Source organism: Colletotrichum siamense, assembly GCF_013390195.1.
Source record: "Colletotrichum siamense strain Cg363 chromosome Unknown KSG_Cg363_contig02, whole genome shotgun sequence".
NCBI classification, from domain to species: Eukaryota; Fungi; Ascomycota; class Sordariomycetes; order Glomerellales; family Glomerellaceae; genus Colletotrichum; species Colletotrichum siamense.
This window is the reverse complement of record NW_023501015.1, coordinates 2814121-2827255: the sequence shown is the minus strand read 5'-3', so window position 1 is coordinate 2827255 and position 13135 is coordinate 2814121. Positions and strand designations below refer to the sequence as shown.

At 54.3% G+C, this 13135-nt stretch overlaps 3 protein-coding genes across 3 annotated transcripts; 2 read left to right on the top strand and 1 right to left on the bottom strand.

The window, feature by feature from the left end:
• Positions 1-1894: 1894 nt before the first annotated feature.
• CGCS363_v002728 (putative sugar kinase) lies at positions 1895-3903 on the top strand (the record flags this gene model as incomplete). The annotated part of the gene is made up of 4 exons (XM_036634577.1): positions 1895-1933; positions 2012-2137; positions 2221-2793; positions 2845-3903. The coding sequence occupies 4 exons, from the start codon at positions 1895-1897 to the stop codon at positions 3901-3903; spliced, it is 1797 nt and encodes a 598-aa protein (XP_036499824.1).
• A 755-nt stretch (positions 3904-4658) lies between these two features.
• Positions 4659-7037, top strand: VTC3 (Vacuolar transporter chaperone 3; the record flags this gene model as incomplete). Its single annotated transcript, XM_036634576.1, has 2 exons — positions 4659-6893; positions 6945-7037. 2 exons carry the CDS (start codon positions 4659-4661, stop codon positions 7035-7037), a joined length of 2328 nt encoding a protein of 775 aa, XP_036500263.1.
• Positions 7038-10032: 2995 nt separating this feature from the next.
• On the bottom strand, positions 10033-11224 carry CGCS363_v002726 (Sterol uptake control protein 2; the record flags this gene model as incomplete). The annotated part of the gene is made up of 4 exons (XM_036634575.1): positions 10033-10376; positions 10460-10964; positions 11019-11153; positions 11204-11224. 4 exons carry the CDS (start codon positions 11222-11224, stop codon positions 10033-10035), a joined length of 1005 nt encoding a protein of 334 aa, XP_036500264.1.
• Positions 11225-13135: the final 1911 nt, after the last annotated feature.

Below are 13135 nucleotides of genomic sequence, written 5' to 3'. Positions count from 1 at the left end.
GAAGACACTGGTGGCTTGGGACGGGAGGCGGCGGATGGCAGCCGGACCATCCTTTTTGGGCTTCCCGACGTGGCGCCCTTGTCTCTTTTGTGTCTCGCCTTCTTTTTGCTTCTTTCGGGGCTTGGTGCCTCATTGTTTTCTGGCTGGCGTATGCAGATCTCCGTATGGAAGTAAGTACTGCTGTCTGACCGTCTATTGATAGAAGAATTTGCTTTGCTATCTAGTGAGCCATTGCCTTGTTTGATTAGACCACAAAAGACTCCTACAAGCACGGTGTTCTACGTTGAAACCCATTGAGTTGTATTAGTCTGATTCGGATGTCAAAATGCTGAATAGCTGTTACATGGACAGCGTACTTATGATGTAAGGTAGTCAGTGGTGTAGATGCTAGGTAGCATTGGGGCCCAACGGGTGTGGTGGCGGTGACGGAGACGGGACGAAATAACATTGAAATTCAAACAAAAGCAACATCATAATTGTGGAGGGAGCTCCCAAGTTCGTTTCTGAGCGAGCGAGCATTGGGTTGACACACAACTCCCGTCAGGGCCGTCACCACCTAGCCAAGTGTTTCTCCAGGTCTTGCTAAAATTAAAGTAGCCCGCCTGTTCATGGATGGTATCGCGACCCCTTCTGGAAGCATGTGGGGAATGCTGTCATTTGGCGGGGTTATGCTTCCTTTCCATGGCCTTCGACTTTGCCTCCAGTTACCCAAAGAGCTCTGTTCTGGACTTGGTGTAGGAACCTAGGTAGGCACTTGGGGCGAGACCAGAGCGACTGGGGAGAGAAAAGGCGATGATGGATGAGCTCTCCCGGAGCATACCAGTTCTGGAGCATTAGGTTGGGGGCCTGGCCATTCAGGGACCTTCCCAGACGTCGTGGCAGCTTCCCCGAGCCCCGGAAATCCCACGGTGTAACCCCCCTTGCTGCAGTCCAGCGACCAGCAGATTCGATTCGAAAGGCAGAGCTGGCGATGGACTGGGCTCCTTGGTTGCTTGGCTCCCAACAGGCGGCTGGACACACCCCAAATTCAGTGGAGGTCAGGTTCAGGTTCCCCGAAGGTCCCTTGCGGCGCGGCTTGTGGTCGGTGCTGCGGGCTGGGTGGGTGCCCGCATATCGAAGTGGATGCCCCCTCCACACCCCTCCATCCCATCGGTGTTGCCCCCGGTACGAGGGTGAGCCTGGCCGGCCCCCGATAGCGCTTGGAATTGCAGCTGACACAGGCCGCGGATCCATCCCGAGCTTGCCATCATTTTTGCGGTTTGGCTACTTTGATTCTCTGTTTTCTGCCAGTCTGCTGGATTCTAGCTTGGCCCTCTCACACTTCCGCATCGTGTACAAGCGATGGCCTACAAATGCGCAGGGTAGCTCTTGTACCTTACTTACCCCACCCAACGGAGGGGCAAAAGGGGTCCAGGTCCTGGGCAGGCGGCGCGAGCACCAAGCTCAATCCCCGTCGTAGAAGTGTTGAAGGTGGTGGTCCAGACGTTGACGGTCGTGGTGTGGGTGTGTGTGTTTGTCTGTCTTGTCTCCAGCCGCCCCTCCAGCTCGTGTTGAGGTCCAGCTCCCTTCTTAAGAAAGCTCCTCTTCACTCCTCTTTTTTTTTTTCCTCTGGGTGCCATTGATTAATGGATCTGGAGGACCCAAAACTTCTACTGCCTTCCCACTCGTGCTAAAATCTTTCACCAGTCGACAAAAACAAACGAGACCCCAAAGTCTCACTTTCCCAACTTTGCACTACGTCATACAATACCGCGTGAATGGGTGAATATCTGCCACAGATGGAGTAAGTTTTATCTCTATGGTGTTTTCTTCTCCCTTTGTGAAGCTATTGATCGCGCTCACAACAGTATCCTGATCCTTTGGCTTCACATTGGCTTAACAAAAGAGCCTCAAGATGGCTAACAATCCTCCTTCCAGGCCTCCCCAACTTCTCGTGAGTTGCCAACCGAGAGCTCACCGGCTTATCTCACCCTCGACACGAGCGCGGGCCACTGACTGAAGCAATCGATAGGATCATTACATCGGAATTGATGTGGGCACTGGCTCCGCCAGAGCTTGCATCATTGATGAGACCGGCGATATCAAGGCCCTGGCCACCGAGCCCATCAAGCTCTGGCAGCCAGAGACCGGATTCTACGTGAGTCTCCCGATCCTCCCGTTGTATTCTCTAGCTTTACGACAGCCTCCGCCACCGAAACAAAGTAAGCTGACTATCGGCAGGAACAATCGACCACAGACATCTGGGCATGCATTTGCCTCTGCGTCAAGCAGGTCCTCATCGACTCCTCTGTTGACCCTGCCAAAATCAAGGGAATCGGCTTCGATGCTACCTGCTCCCTCGCCGTCTTCAGAGACGACACCGATGTTCCCGTCCCTGTCACAGGCCCCGACTTCGATAACGCCGATGGCAATGACCGCAACGTCATCCTTTGGCTGGACCACCGTCCCGTTGAGGAGACGGAGAAGATCAACGCCACTGGCCACAACCTGCTCAAGTACGTCGGCGGCACCATGAGCATCGAGATGGAGATCCCCAAGGTGCTCTGGCTCAAGAATCACATGCCCAAGGAGCTCTTCGACCGCTGCAAGTTCTACGACCTCGCGGATGCCCTCACGCACATGGCCACCGGCAACGAGACGCGGAGCTTCTGCAGCACCGTTTGCAAGCAGGGCTACGTCCCTGTTGGTGTCGACGGCAGCGTCAAGGGTTGGCAGGAGGATTTCCTTACGACAATCGGTCTGGAAGACCTGTGCAACGATAACTTCAAGCGCATGGGCGGCGTCAACGGGGTGGTGAGCGCCGGTTCCCGTGAATCGAGGACATTTGGCTAACAAGAATCGCAGAACGGAAAGTACCAGAGTGCCGGCGAGCTCGTCGGAACTCTCAGCAAGAAGGCTGCCCGGGAGCTGGGACTTCCCGAGGGCATCGCCGTCGGTGGTGGTGTCATTGACGCCTACGCTGGATGGATCGGCACCGTCGGAGCCAAGGTTGAGCTCCCTCCTGATCATCTCGATGAGGAGGCGCCCAAGAATGACCTGTCCCAGGCTTTCCATAGGTTGGCGGCGGTTGCCGGAACATCCACGTGCCACTTGGCCATGTCCCGAGAAGCTGTGTTCGTGCCCGGCGTTTGGGGTCCCTACCGCGATGTGCTTCTGCCCGAGTTCTGGATGGCTGAAGGTGGTCAGTCCGCCACCGGTGAGCTCCTTCGTCACATTCTCGATATCCATCCCGCATACGTCGAGACCCAGGCGCTTGCCACCGCCGAGTCGAAGAACATTTACGACTTCCTGAATGCTCATCTGGAGTACATGCGAGAGAAGGCGAACGCTCCTTCCATCTCCTACTTGGGCCGCCACTTCTTCTTCTATGGCGACCTCTGGGGCAACCGATCACCCGTCGCCGACCCCAACATGAAGGGTGCCGTCATTGGCCTGAGCAGCGACAAGACAACAGATAACCTCGCGCTATGGTACTACGCGACGATGGAGTTCATTGCCATGCAGACGCGCCAGATCGTCGAGTCGATGAACAACGCCGGTCACGTCCTCAACACCATCTTCATGTCCGGCAGCCAGTGCCAAAACCCGCTGCTCATGGACCTGATGGCCACCATCTGCGACATGCCCGTTCTGGTGCCCCGCTACGTCAACGCTGCCGTCGTCCACGGCGCCGCCATGTTGGGTGCCAAGGCGGCCACCGCGTCCGAGGACGGCACCACGGAGAACCTGTGGTCCATTATGGATCGCATGAGCAAGCCTGGCAAGCTTGTCAAGCCCGGCACTCTGAAGGGCGAGAAGTTCCTCTTCGACGCCAAGTACAAGGTCTTCCTCGAGCAGTGCAAGACGCAGCAGGAGTACCGCAAGCAGGTTGATGTCGCCGTTGACCAGTGGCTGCAGAACTAGGGCATTTTCTTTTTCACGGACTAACGACGGATTGACGAGATAAAAAAAAGGGGAAACGGAATCTTTCGGCGTGGGTTAGACGGCTTGGCTCAGGGGATTTGCGGCTTTCAGACCCTGGACTTCGGTCACCCTCTGGATGGATCGTTTCGAGGGTTTTTCAACGATAATGATAATAGTCGTTCGTTACGAACATAGAAGTTCTTCACACACAAAAGAGATTTCATACTAATCCGACGTGGAACCGTGGCTCGGTCGCATTGCAGCTCGCGAATGTTTTGAGGCGAACAGCGAGGATGCTGCAGTGAAAACAGGGGTAGCTGCGGGTTTCGTTGCTGCACGTCCGCATCTGTAGCGAACACACGTGCCTATGAGCATAGCAGCTGATAGGGCAATGGCCTCTGCGCTAGTAGTGTAGGTAGCGGGACGGTGGATTTGTGATGCTGCAACGGGGAGAGGCGTGTGGGGCCGCGCCTCAGCTGCCACGGACCAAGGCGACAGACATCACCTTGCAACGGCCGAAGCTTGTTTTTCTATTCTCTTTCTCCGTTGTACTTTTGCCTCTTTAAATTTCCTGCTTCTAGGCCTGCCGGTTCGGATCTAGTTGATCGAGAACAAAATCTAGGCAAATTTGTGACGTGCACTGGCCCGTTTCAATCCCTCGACGACCGATAAACAAACAGCTCGCCAGCTTCACCAACAATCCCTCCCGAAGAGCCCCTAGCAGCAATTGCAGCCGCCGCTGCCACGAGCCCACCATGCGATTCGGAAAGACTTTGCGGCAGGCCATTTATGCGCCTTGGAAAGACAAGTACATTGACTACGCGAAGCTCAAGTCCCTTCTGCGAGAGGACAAGTACGACGACGAGGATGTCGCGTGGACCGAGGAGGACGAGAACCGATTCTGCGACGAGATCTTCAACACCCAACTCGAGAAAGTCGCGCAGTTTCAGGAGGAGACATTCAACGCGCTGAAGGATCGCATCGATGCCGCGTTCGAGAAACTCAAGGATCTGGCGCCGCCGGCCAGTGAGGGGGAGGAGCAGGACGGGTCCGAAGCCAAGAAGCCCGACGCCGCGACGGCCCAGAAGCTGAAGGACATTGAAGCGGAGCTGGACAAGATCACGACCGAGATCTCGGAGCTCAAGAAGTACAGCAATATCAACTACACGGGCTTCCTCAAGATCGTCAAGAAGCACGATCGCAAGAGAGGCGACCGCTACAAGGTGCGCCCGATGATGCAGCTGAGCCTGTCGCAGCGGCCCTTCAACTCCGAGCAGGGCTACTCGCCATTGCTCAACAAGCTATCCATCATGTACTACGCTATCCGCCAACAACTTGACGAGGGCAGCGCCGATCAGCAGCCCTTGGACCTGGAAAGCCAAGGCGAGACGCATAACGGAGAGAGGTACACTGCCCACAAGTTCTGGGTGCATCCGGACAACCTGCTAGAGGTGAAGACGTACATCATGAGACGGCTTCCCGCGCTTGTCTACAGCGAACAGTCGGCCAGGGAACTCGACGGCTCCAGCGACCCTACGATTACGTCGCTCTACTTCGACAGCCCCAAGTTCGACCTCTATGGAAAGAAGGTGGAGCGCAAGGCCGAGGCCTCTTCACTGCGCGTGCGTTGGTACGGACAGTTGAGCTCCAAGCCTGACCTGTTCATCGAGCAAAAGATTGTCGGAGAGCAGGGATCCAGCGAGGAGCGCAAGTTCACGATCAAAGACAAGTACATCAAGCCGTTCATCGACGGAACATACAAGATGGAGAAGACGGTGCAAAAGATGGAGCGACAAGGCGTCCAGGCCGAGGAAATTGAAAACTTCAAAAACACCGTCCAGGCGCTTCAGGCTTTCGTTCAAGAGAACAAGCTCCAGCCCGTACTTCGCGCCAACTACGCCCGCACCGCCTTCCAGAAACCCGCTGACGACCGCGTCCGTATCTCGATCGACACCGAGGTTGCCTTCATTCGCGAGGACACCTTGGATTGCGATAGGCCTTGCCGTGACCCTTCCGAGTGGCACCGCACCGATATTGACGGTTCAAACGTGACCTATCCGTTCAAGGCCATCAACCAGAGCGAGGTCTCTCGCTTCCCCTACGCCATCCTGGAGATCAAGCTCAAGGAAGACCCCAACCGAAAGCGTCCTGCGTGGGTCGCGGATCTCATGGGTTCCCACTTGGTTCATCCCACTCCACGATTTTCCAAGTTCGTTCACGGTGTTGCCTCTCTCTTTGAAGACTACGTCAACAGCCTTCCTTTCTGGCTCAGCGATCTGGAAGCCGACATCCGCAAGGATCCTCAGAAGGCGTTCGAGGCTGAGGAGCAGCGTCGGGCCCAGCGCGCCGAGGATGAGCAGGCCGTCGGCAGCTTTTTGGGCAACAAAGTCAGTTCCTACAAGGTCTCCAAGAGCTCGCCGGCCGGCGCGTCCTATCTCGCCAACCGTATGGCGGCCGAGGCGAGCGCTCGCTCGAGGCAAGCGGGCACCACGGAGAACCAGCAAGCTGGCTCGAATCAGGAGAATGGTGACCAACAGCCGCGCAGCTATGGCACGCTGTCTTCCGTCCTCCCCGGTTTCTCCCTGTCCAAGTATTCCAAGGCTAAGAGAGCACAAAAGAATCAGGTGCAGCTGCCCGAAGGTGTTGTCGAGCCGGTTCAGTGGCTCAAGAACTCGGGCGAGCTCAAGATCGAGCCCAAGGTGTGGCTGGCCAACGAGCGCACGTTCCTCAAGTGGCAGCACATCTGCATCCTCTTGGGTGCATTGGCCGTCTCGCTGTACACCGCCGCTGGGGAGAACTTCCTCGCCGAGGTCATGGGTATTGCCTACATCTTGATCGCCGTTTTTGCCGGCATGTGGGGATACTTCATGATGCACAGCCGGAGAAAGATGATTATCGACCGCAGCGGAAAGGACTTTGATAACCTCGTCGGGCCGTTGATTATCAGCGTCGCGATGATGGCTGCGCTTGTGTTGAACTTTGTGTTCGCTGTAAGTTGACGCCGATCTTTGAACTGTGACAGAAAGCTAACGACATGTTAGTACCGCGGTGCTATGGAGAGGCTGAACGGGGAGAAGATGGCCTGGGAAATTATCAACGGCACCGGTGAGCCTATCCGCCAGGAGCTCATTTAAGTGACGAGAAACTCGACAAATGTAGATTGTGTGGGTGAACCCTATGTAGATGTCTCGCGTAGATTTCGTTTGGTGATCAACATGGCTTTGGGCCGGGTGCTGCATTGGCTCTTTTTTTGGTATAATGCGTGATACCTTAGTCGGAGGCGGATGTAGAAGCATCGTGTAAATGTTTATGGGATAGGACTGTGCATCAAAAAAATACATTTCCTTTGTCGGTCAAGTAGAACTATATTGCACCACACTGGCGACACGAGCTTCTGCTTTCGAAACTCTCGACTTCTCTCTGTTCAGGCTCTGTGGTTTTTGTACAAGTTTCCTAGCGTTACCGTGTACGATGACGATGGTGCGCAGGAAGTGTAGACCGGCCATATTTCGTCAAGCAGCGCGTCTCGCTATAGTCACATTAAGATAACGAGGATTGCCATGTTGCAAGCTTCGACTCCAGCTTCAAATATTGATGAGGTTCGGAGGATAGTCTCGATGGCGCTGTTTCGATGAATTCTGACTTGCTAGCTGAGTCCAAAGGCTTGGTTGAGAACATGTTTGGAAAGTTTGTTCCGTCTTTTTATCAAGGTAGATCATGCGCACTAGCGTCTGTTTCTGCTGTCCCTCTTCTCTGAGTCTTGTGTGATGGAAGAACGATGATAATTAAGGGACGCTTTGAAGCCGCCGTCGTCTATCGCACTTTTTCCTTGCCGCTTACTTAGAATCAATTGCAGAATGTGATGAGTGGTCCCTGACGACGGAGAGTATGCCTCGAAATACCTTAATCACAATCTTTGACGCTAGTTATACTCTTGTCTGTCTAGCTGCTACAAATTCTATGTGAAACTACTTTTTACTGGCTGATATACCCAAGTGAGCATTGTTCTACGTAAATGTCGAGTTAATAACAGCTGCATTATGTTATCCTTCATATCCAGTTCGACTTCTTTAAATGGACAGGACGACCAATGATATGAATACTAAAGTTCCCTCAGGTTCAGGCTATAATGGCAACACCAGCTCCAACAGCCATCAGCTGATGCATTCTTCTCCTGTCGACCTCCTTCTTCAGCATACAAATACAGCTTGCAACGATGAGGCATTCTACAGTGTCTTTGCCACCATTCTTCAAATCCGTCCACCTGAACAAGTCCATCATCAGCCGGCCCCCGTTGCCGGCCGTACTCCTTCCGGTCCCCGGCGTTCTTGTTTTCTCCCCGCGCACGAGCTGAGCGACGCGCGAAGCCTTCTCCTCTGTCTTCATCCCATTCGCAGGAATAGCCTGCTGGACAAGCTCACAGATGAGTAGCGTGTCCGCACCGTCGACAGCGGCGCGCTCTTTGCGGGAAGCGTAGCGCCATCGAAAAGTTCCGCATGGGGTTTTGAGGACCTGGGTGCGGGAGGTCAAGGATTTTGAGCGTATTTGGAGGTCCGAATCTTCCTCGCATATCTCTGTCACTGCTGCAGAGCCATGCAGTGACGAATTTTCATTTTGCAAGCGAAAGACTGGGGGCTTTCCTGGTCCGAAGCGGTAGAGCGTTGTACAAACGGGCATTTGAGCCGCATCGTCTCCCCGTATCAGGATACAGCTGTTGTCGCTGCGTGAGAAGCGGAGGGACCTATAGGCTGGCGTGGAGCAGTTCCAGCGCCCCTCCTCGACTCGGAAGACTGGGATGGGGTCTGGCCTTGTCCCTCTCGGCAAAGAAAGCCAATGCTTTCCCGAGGACTCGATCTGAAATTGCACTGTGGGTGTGAAGCGCTCGTCGGCTCGAGATGGAGAGCTGTCAGAGGAGAGAGAATCCGGGGTGTTTGGAGGAGGTCTGATGCTAGCATTGGGAAACGAACGGGCTGTGGCATCATCGTAGGTTGGCGGCGAGTTTGAGAGCCGTGTTCGCGGCGATAGCTCTGTCAGGTTCACGGCAGAAGAAGACGGCAGCTCTGTCGCTGAAGAGTACGACGGGAGGGACGATGTGCGCAAAACGGGTCGAGGTGTTTCGGTTAGCGTAGACATGGTTAACTTTGCTATTGAAGAGGTGGGAAATTTCAAATGACGATGTAATGTACTAGTATTGTTGGGTCTTTGAAAAGTTTTGGATGATAGACATGCAAAGCCTCTTGACACGAAGTTGTTCAGGACACGGGGAAGCACGCCTTAAATGAGCTGGCCTTTCTCTCCAAGGTATGCTTGATTTCAAAAGGTTGGCCTCCGTGAAGAAAGAACGAGAAATACGGTAAATGGCAGCGCCTCACAATCTGCAATCGTCCATCCGACATTGCCCATTCGCTTCCTCACCCACTTGGGGCAGGAAGCATATAGTGTCCCATGAGATTCCACGAGCGACCCCAGAGGCGCAGCTGCCTAGCCACCTCATCGTCCCAGCTTTGAGAGCTGAAAGTGGCAGGGAGAACTCTATGCGCCTTCCCGCCACGTGCTTGGTCACCAAGCGTATTGATCGTATGTCTTCCAATTGCCTCCTGGAACGCTGGCCAAATTGCAGAAAATCAAGCTTTTCTCCAGGTCGCCTTGGTCATCAGAAATTCAAACGTGAGATGGTTGGAGTCTCATTCTCCAGCGGCCCCACTTTCGGCCGTCGTATTGCTCGTTTTGCTCACTTCAGCCAATGAGAAGCCGGGCGTCCGGGCGGTGCGTCAAGATGATGGTGGAGGCGGTGCCGGGCCGGGTGGGGCCCATCCTGCCTCGGGTACCCGCACCGACGATTAGAGCGGTGATGAGGATCGGCGGTATTGTTGCCATGGTCCTGGAAGAACAAACCTTGTCTTGCTCACATGTCGTTTTCGCCGTGTGGGAACTTGAGTTTGCGTGATTGATCTACCCGTCTGCACGCGTGAGTGATCCAGTGGAGTTTGCAATCTTTGTAGGGCTGGCTTCTTACCGGCGAATTCGAGCACGTCTTGCGGGCTGCAAGCACACGAGAGGAGATGTAAGATTATAGCACCAAAGTTGTGATTACTATCCGTCATTGTATCTGAGGGAGCACCGGATCATTCATTCTATCTTTGTAAAGAAGAAGTGATCCCGACTCATCTGGTCCTCCACCCACACCGGCCACTGGTTGTATATGAGGTGCTCATGGTCTATCTGCCTGTTCAGATACCTCAGCCAGCGGACAATGCTGCCCGTGTCCTCAGGGTTGTCCGTCTCCTTCTTCGGCGGCGCTTTCTCGCGGCATTCATGCTCGGCCTTGGTAACCGACGCCATTACTAGCTGAGCGGCGATCCAGTGAGTAGCCAGGAGAACCATCGTCATGTTTGACATGTCGATGACCCGCTGGAACTTGTCATGTGGCAGCTGGATCCACCAGCCGTAGTGTTTCGAGATCATTCTGTACGCTTTTCGAGTTCCGCTCAGGTCAGCTTCTTATTCTTTTGGCGGACTCTTCAGTATCGGGGCAGATAGAGAGACTTTGCGGTACCTTCCCAGGATGATGTATGCATCTTGCACGCCAACTCGTATATGATATCATAGTACTGAATCTCAACATCGTCTCGGCACAGATGTCGTAACGCACCAATGGCTTCAACCGCACCGTCAGCCCACTCCTGCCGTATCAATGGAAGATTCACCATCTTCGGCTCCAAGACCGCCCGCGAATCTTGGTCAAGCATGTTGACGAAGACGGGCTTGATCCCTTTGCACATCATCTGCGCGCCGATGATGAGAATGCCTCTAATGAAGGTCATGAACTCGCCCATGCCATCCTCGAAGCTGGTCGACTGGAACGTCAGTGCAAAGCACGTGGCTACGAGCGCGTTGGCGTGCTCTGTGTTGGTCCCCTTGGTCGGAAGCTCGGCCAGAGACTTCTTGATTGCCTTGATGGCCTTGACACGATGTGCCATGGCGAAGGCCAACAGGCTCGGGTCTTGGGCCATTAGATCGCAGGCCGCCATGCCGAGGATGGCGTGCATTAAAAACTCGTGCTGTGGAGGCGTTAGTGAACGTGACAAATGCCTCGGGAGCGAGCAGGGTCGTACGCTTTGAGACAAGCATGGAATCTCGTGGGTCCAAATGTTCTCGTTGCCGATGGGGTGGTGCGGGTAGCACTGGAGCATGAAGTGCTGGAAGAACCTCATGTCCTGCAAGCTAAAGAGCGGAACTTGGTGGTGAGGCTGGAGAATATCATCAGCTGCCGTACTCGAAATATTGACGCCTGGCGTACCTGGTGTATGATGGTTGGCATGCTTGGATATTCGCACTTCAAACCGGTCTTGACACAATGACCACAAGATGGGCGCGTTTCTTGGCACTGCGGAAGCGGTCAGGCCAACCGGCCCCAGATAATTCAAAGACGGATGGAGTACCTTGATCCGCCTTCTTTTGCAGTTAAAGCATCCTCTTCGGCTCTTCGTATGTCCTCTTCGCTCAAGCCTCTGCTTCTGAACCGGTGCATTGGACGTGCTAATTTCGGGACGTGAGTTATTGGCAGCCACTGCCGAAGAGGCGCCCGTCGGGGGAGAGGCGGACAGCGTCTCACTAGAGTACGCGGCCCCGTCTCCGAGAAGCAGGTCCTCGTCCGTGAAGGCCGGCCCGAGGTCATACTCATTGAGACTGAAGACAGGTTGAATCGGGATGCCTTGGTGTGTGACGTCCATGTCCTCGTTGTTCTAACTTCGGGGGAGTTAGTGATGGATGTGTCGTCGTTTTCAAAGAGCCTGACAGCTAGAAACGAATCGCCGTGCTAGACGTTTTAAGAAGCTTGTTCCATCGCCTCAACGGCTCGTCGACAACGGGCTGACGCTGAACCCATCGCCTGAAAAGCACCCAAGAAAGCCAAGCACAGTCACGTGTGGTAGCGTCCAAGATTGTCATCGTGGCAGGGTGTCGGAGTGACTTTCAGCCCGCTACAGGTCTTAGATGCATCATTCCTAAGCGTTCATTGGCCCCTCCAGATCGTCACTCAGCTTTGGTGGCTGTCTTGTGGGGGCTGTGCGCAATGAAGCCTTTCAAGTTGCCTTGCGACAGAACCAGTGATATGGCTCGCTGCTCACCGAACGAGTCTTGGAAACGGCACATTGTGTGCGACCAAGCGGGCATCGTCGCGGCGGTGCAAATATCGTGAGGTTCCCTTCCGTGTAGGTACACGGAAGACCCGCTTCGGCATGCGCGTGCGCTCCGTAAGCGCCCCAGGGTCCGTAAAACCGCAGATGCAGCTGGATCGATAGCTCAGTGGTAGAGCGAGAGATTGCAGTTCCACGCAGTTATCTCTAGGCCCCGCGTTCGAACCGCGGTCGGTCCTTTCAGTTTTGCACTTCGATCCTGGTGATGCCCTTTTTTTTCTTTTGACGATTTTGGCTTGTGTAGTCAATCTCCTCACTTGAGTCGTAAGAAATGCAAGGTTTCATATTGTGTGCGTGGCCATGGCGCACCCGCTTAAATTTAAGCGTGTTTGTGCTCTGCCATAGGAGGTAAGTATTCACTTTGTGGGGTCGGTCTGTTCCAACACAGACTTGTACTCAGAATCAGTTAACCATACACGATCATGGTCTTATATCCCGAGGCTTGTAGAAGGGCCAGACGCTACTCCGGAATTATTGACATGCCATTGTTAGTTTTCGATGCGACGGATGCGAATTTAGGATAGCCTCGAAATAGCCTTAGCTAGAGCCGCCTTCCCCCTTGATGGAAATGGAAAGCTGTCCTTGCTGAACACTCACAAAGGGACTAGAAGGGCCGCCGAAGGTTGAGCAGAAGGACAACTCTAGCCTAGGCCTCAGCCATATTTTCGAGGGCTTGCAAAAGTCTCATTACCCTGATTGTTGGCGACGACGAAAGCAGCGGTGCGACGCAGCTGGTTTGCTCTCCCCAAACTCACCTGATCTCCCAGGACCCTGAAGTTGTACCGCGAGCCAACTCATTCCTTTCTTTGACTTCCGATTTAGTGGGGCCCGTTCTCTCGGCATCATGCTGCCGACAACGTCACTGGAGGACTCCTTAATAATTTCAGCATCCCATGCTATGGATGGCATCCTTTGTATCAGTAGATGAGATCGGATGATGGCTGCCGACTTCCGGTTTGCAGCGTCTGACACGTTGCGAACGCCCGCATCATAGCCACCGTAAGCCGGAGGGAGGCTGGTCCTGCAAGGGAAGA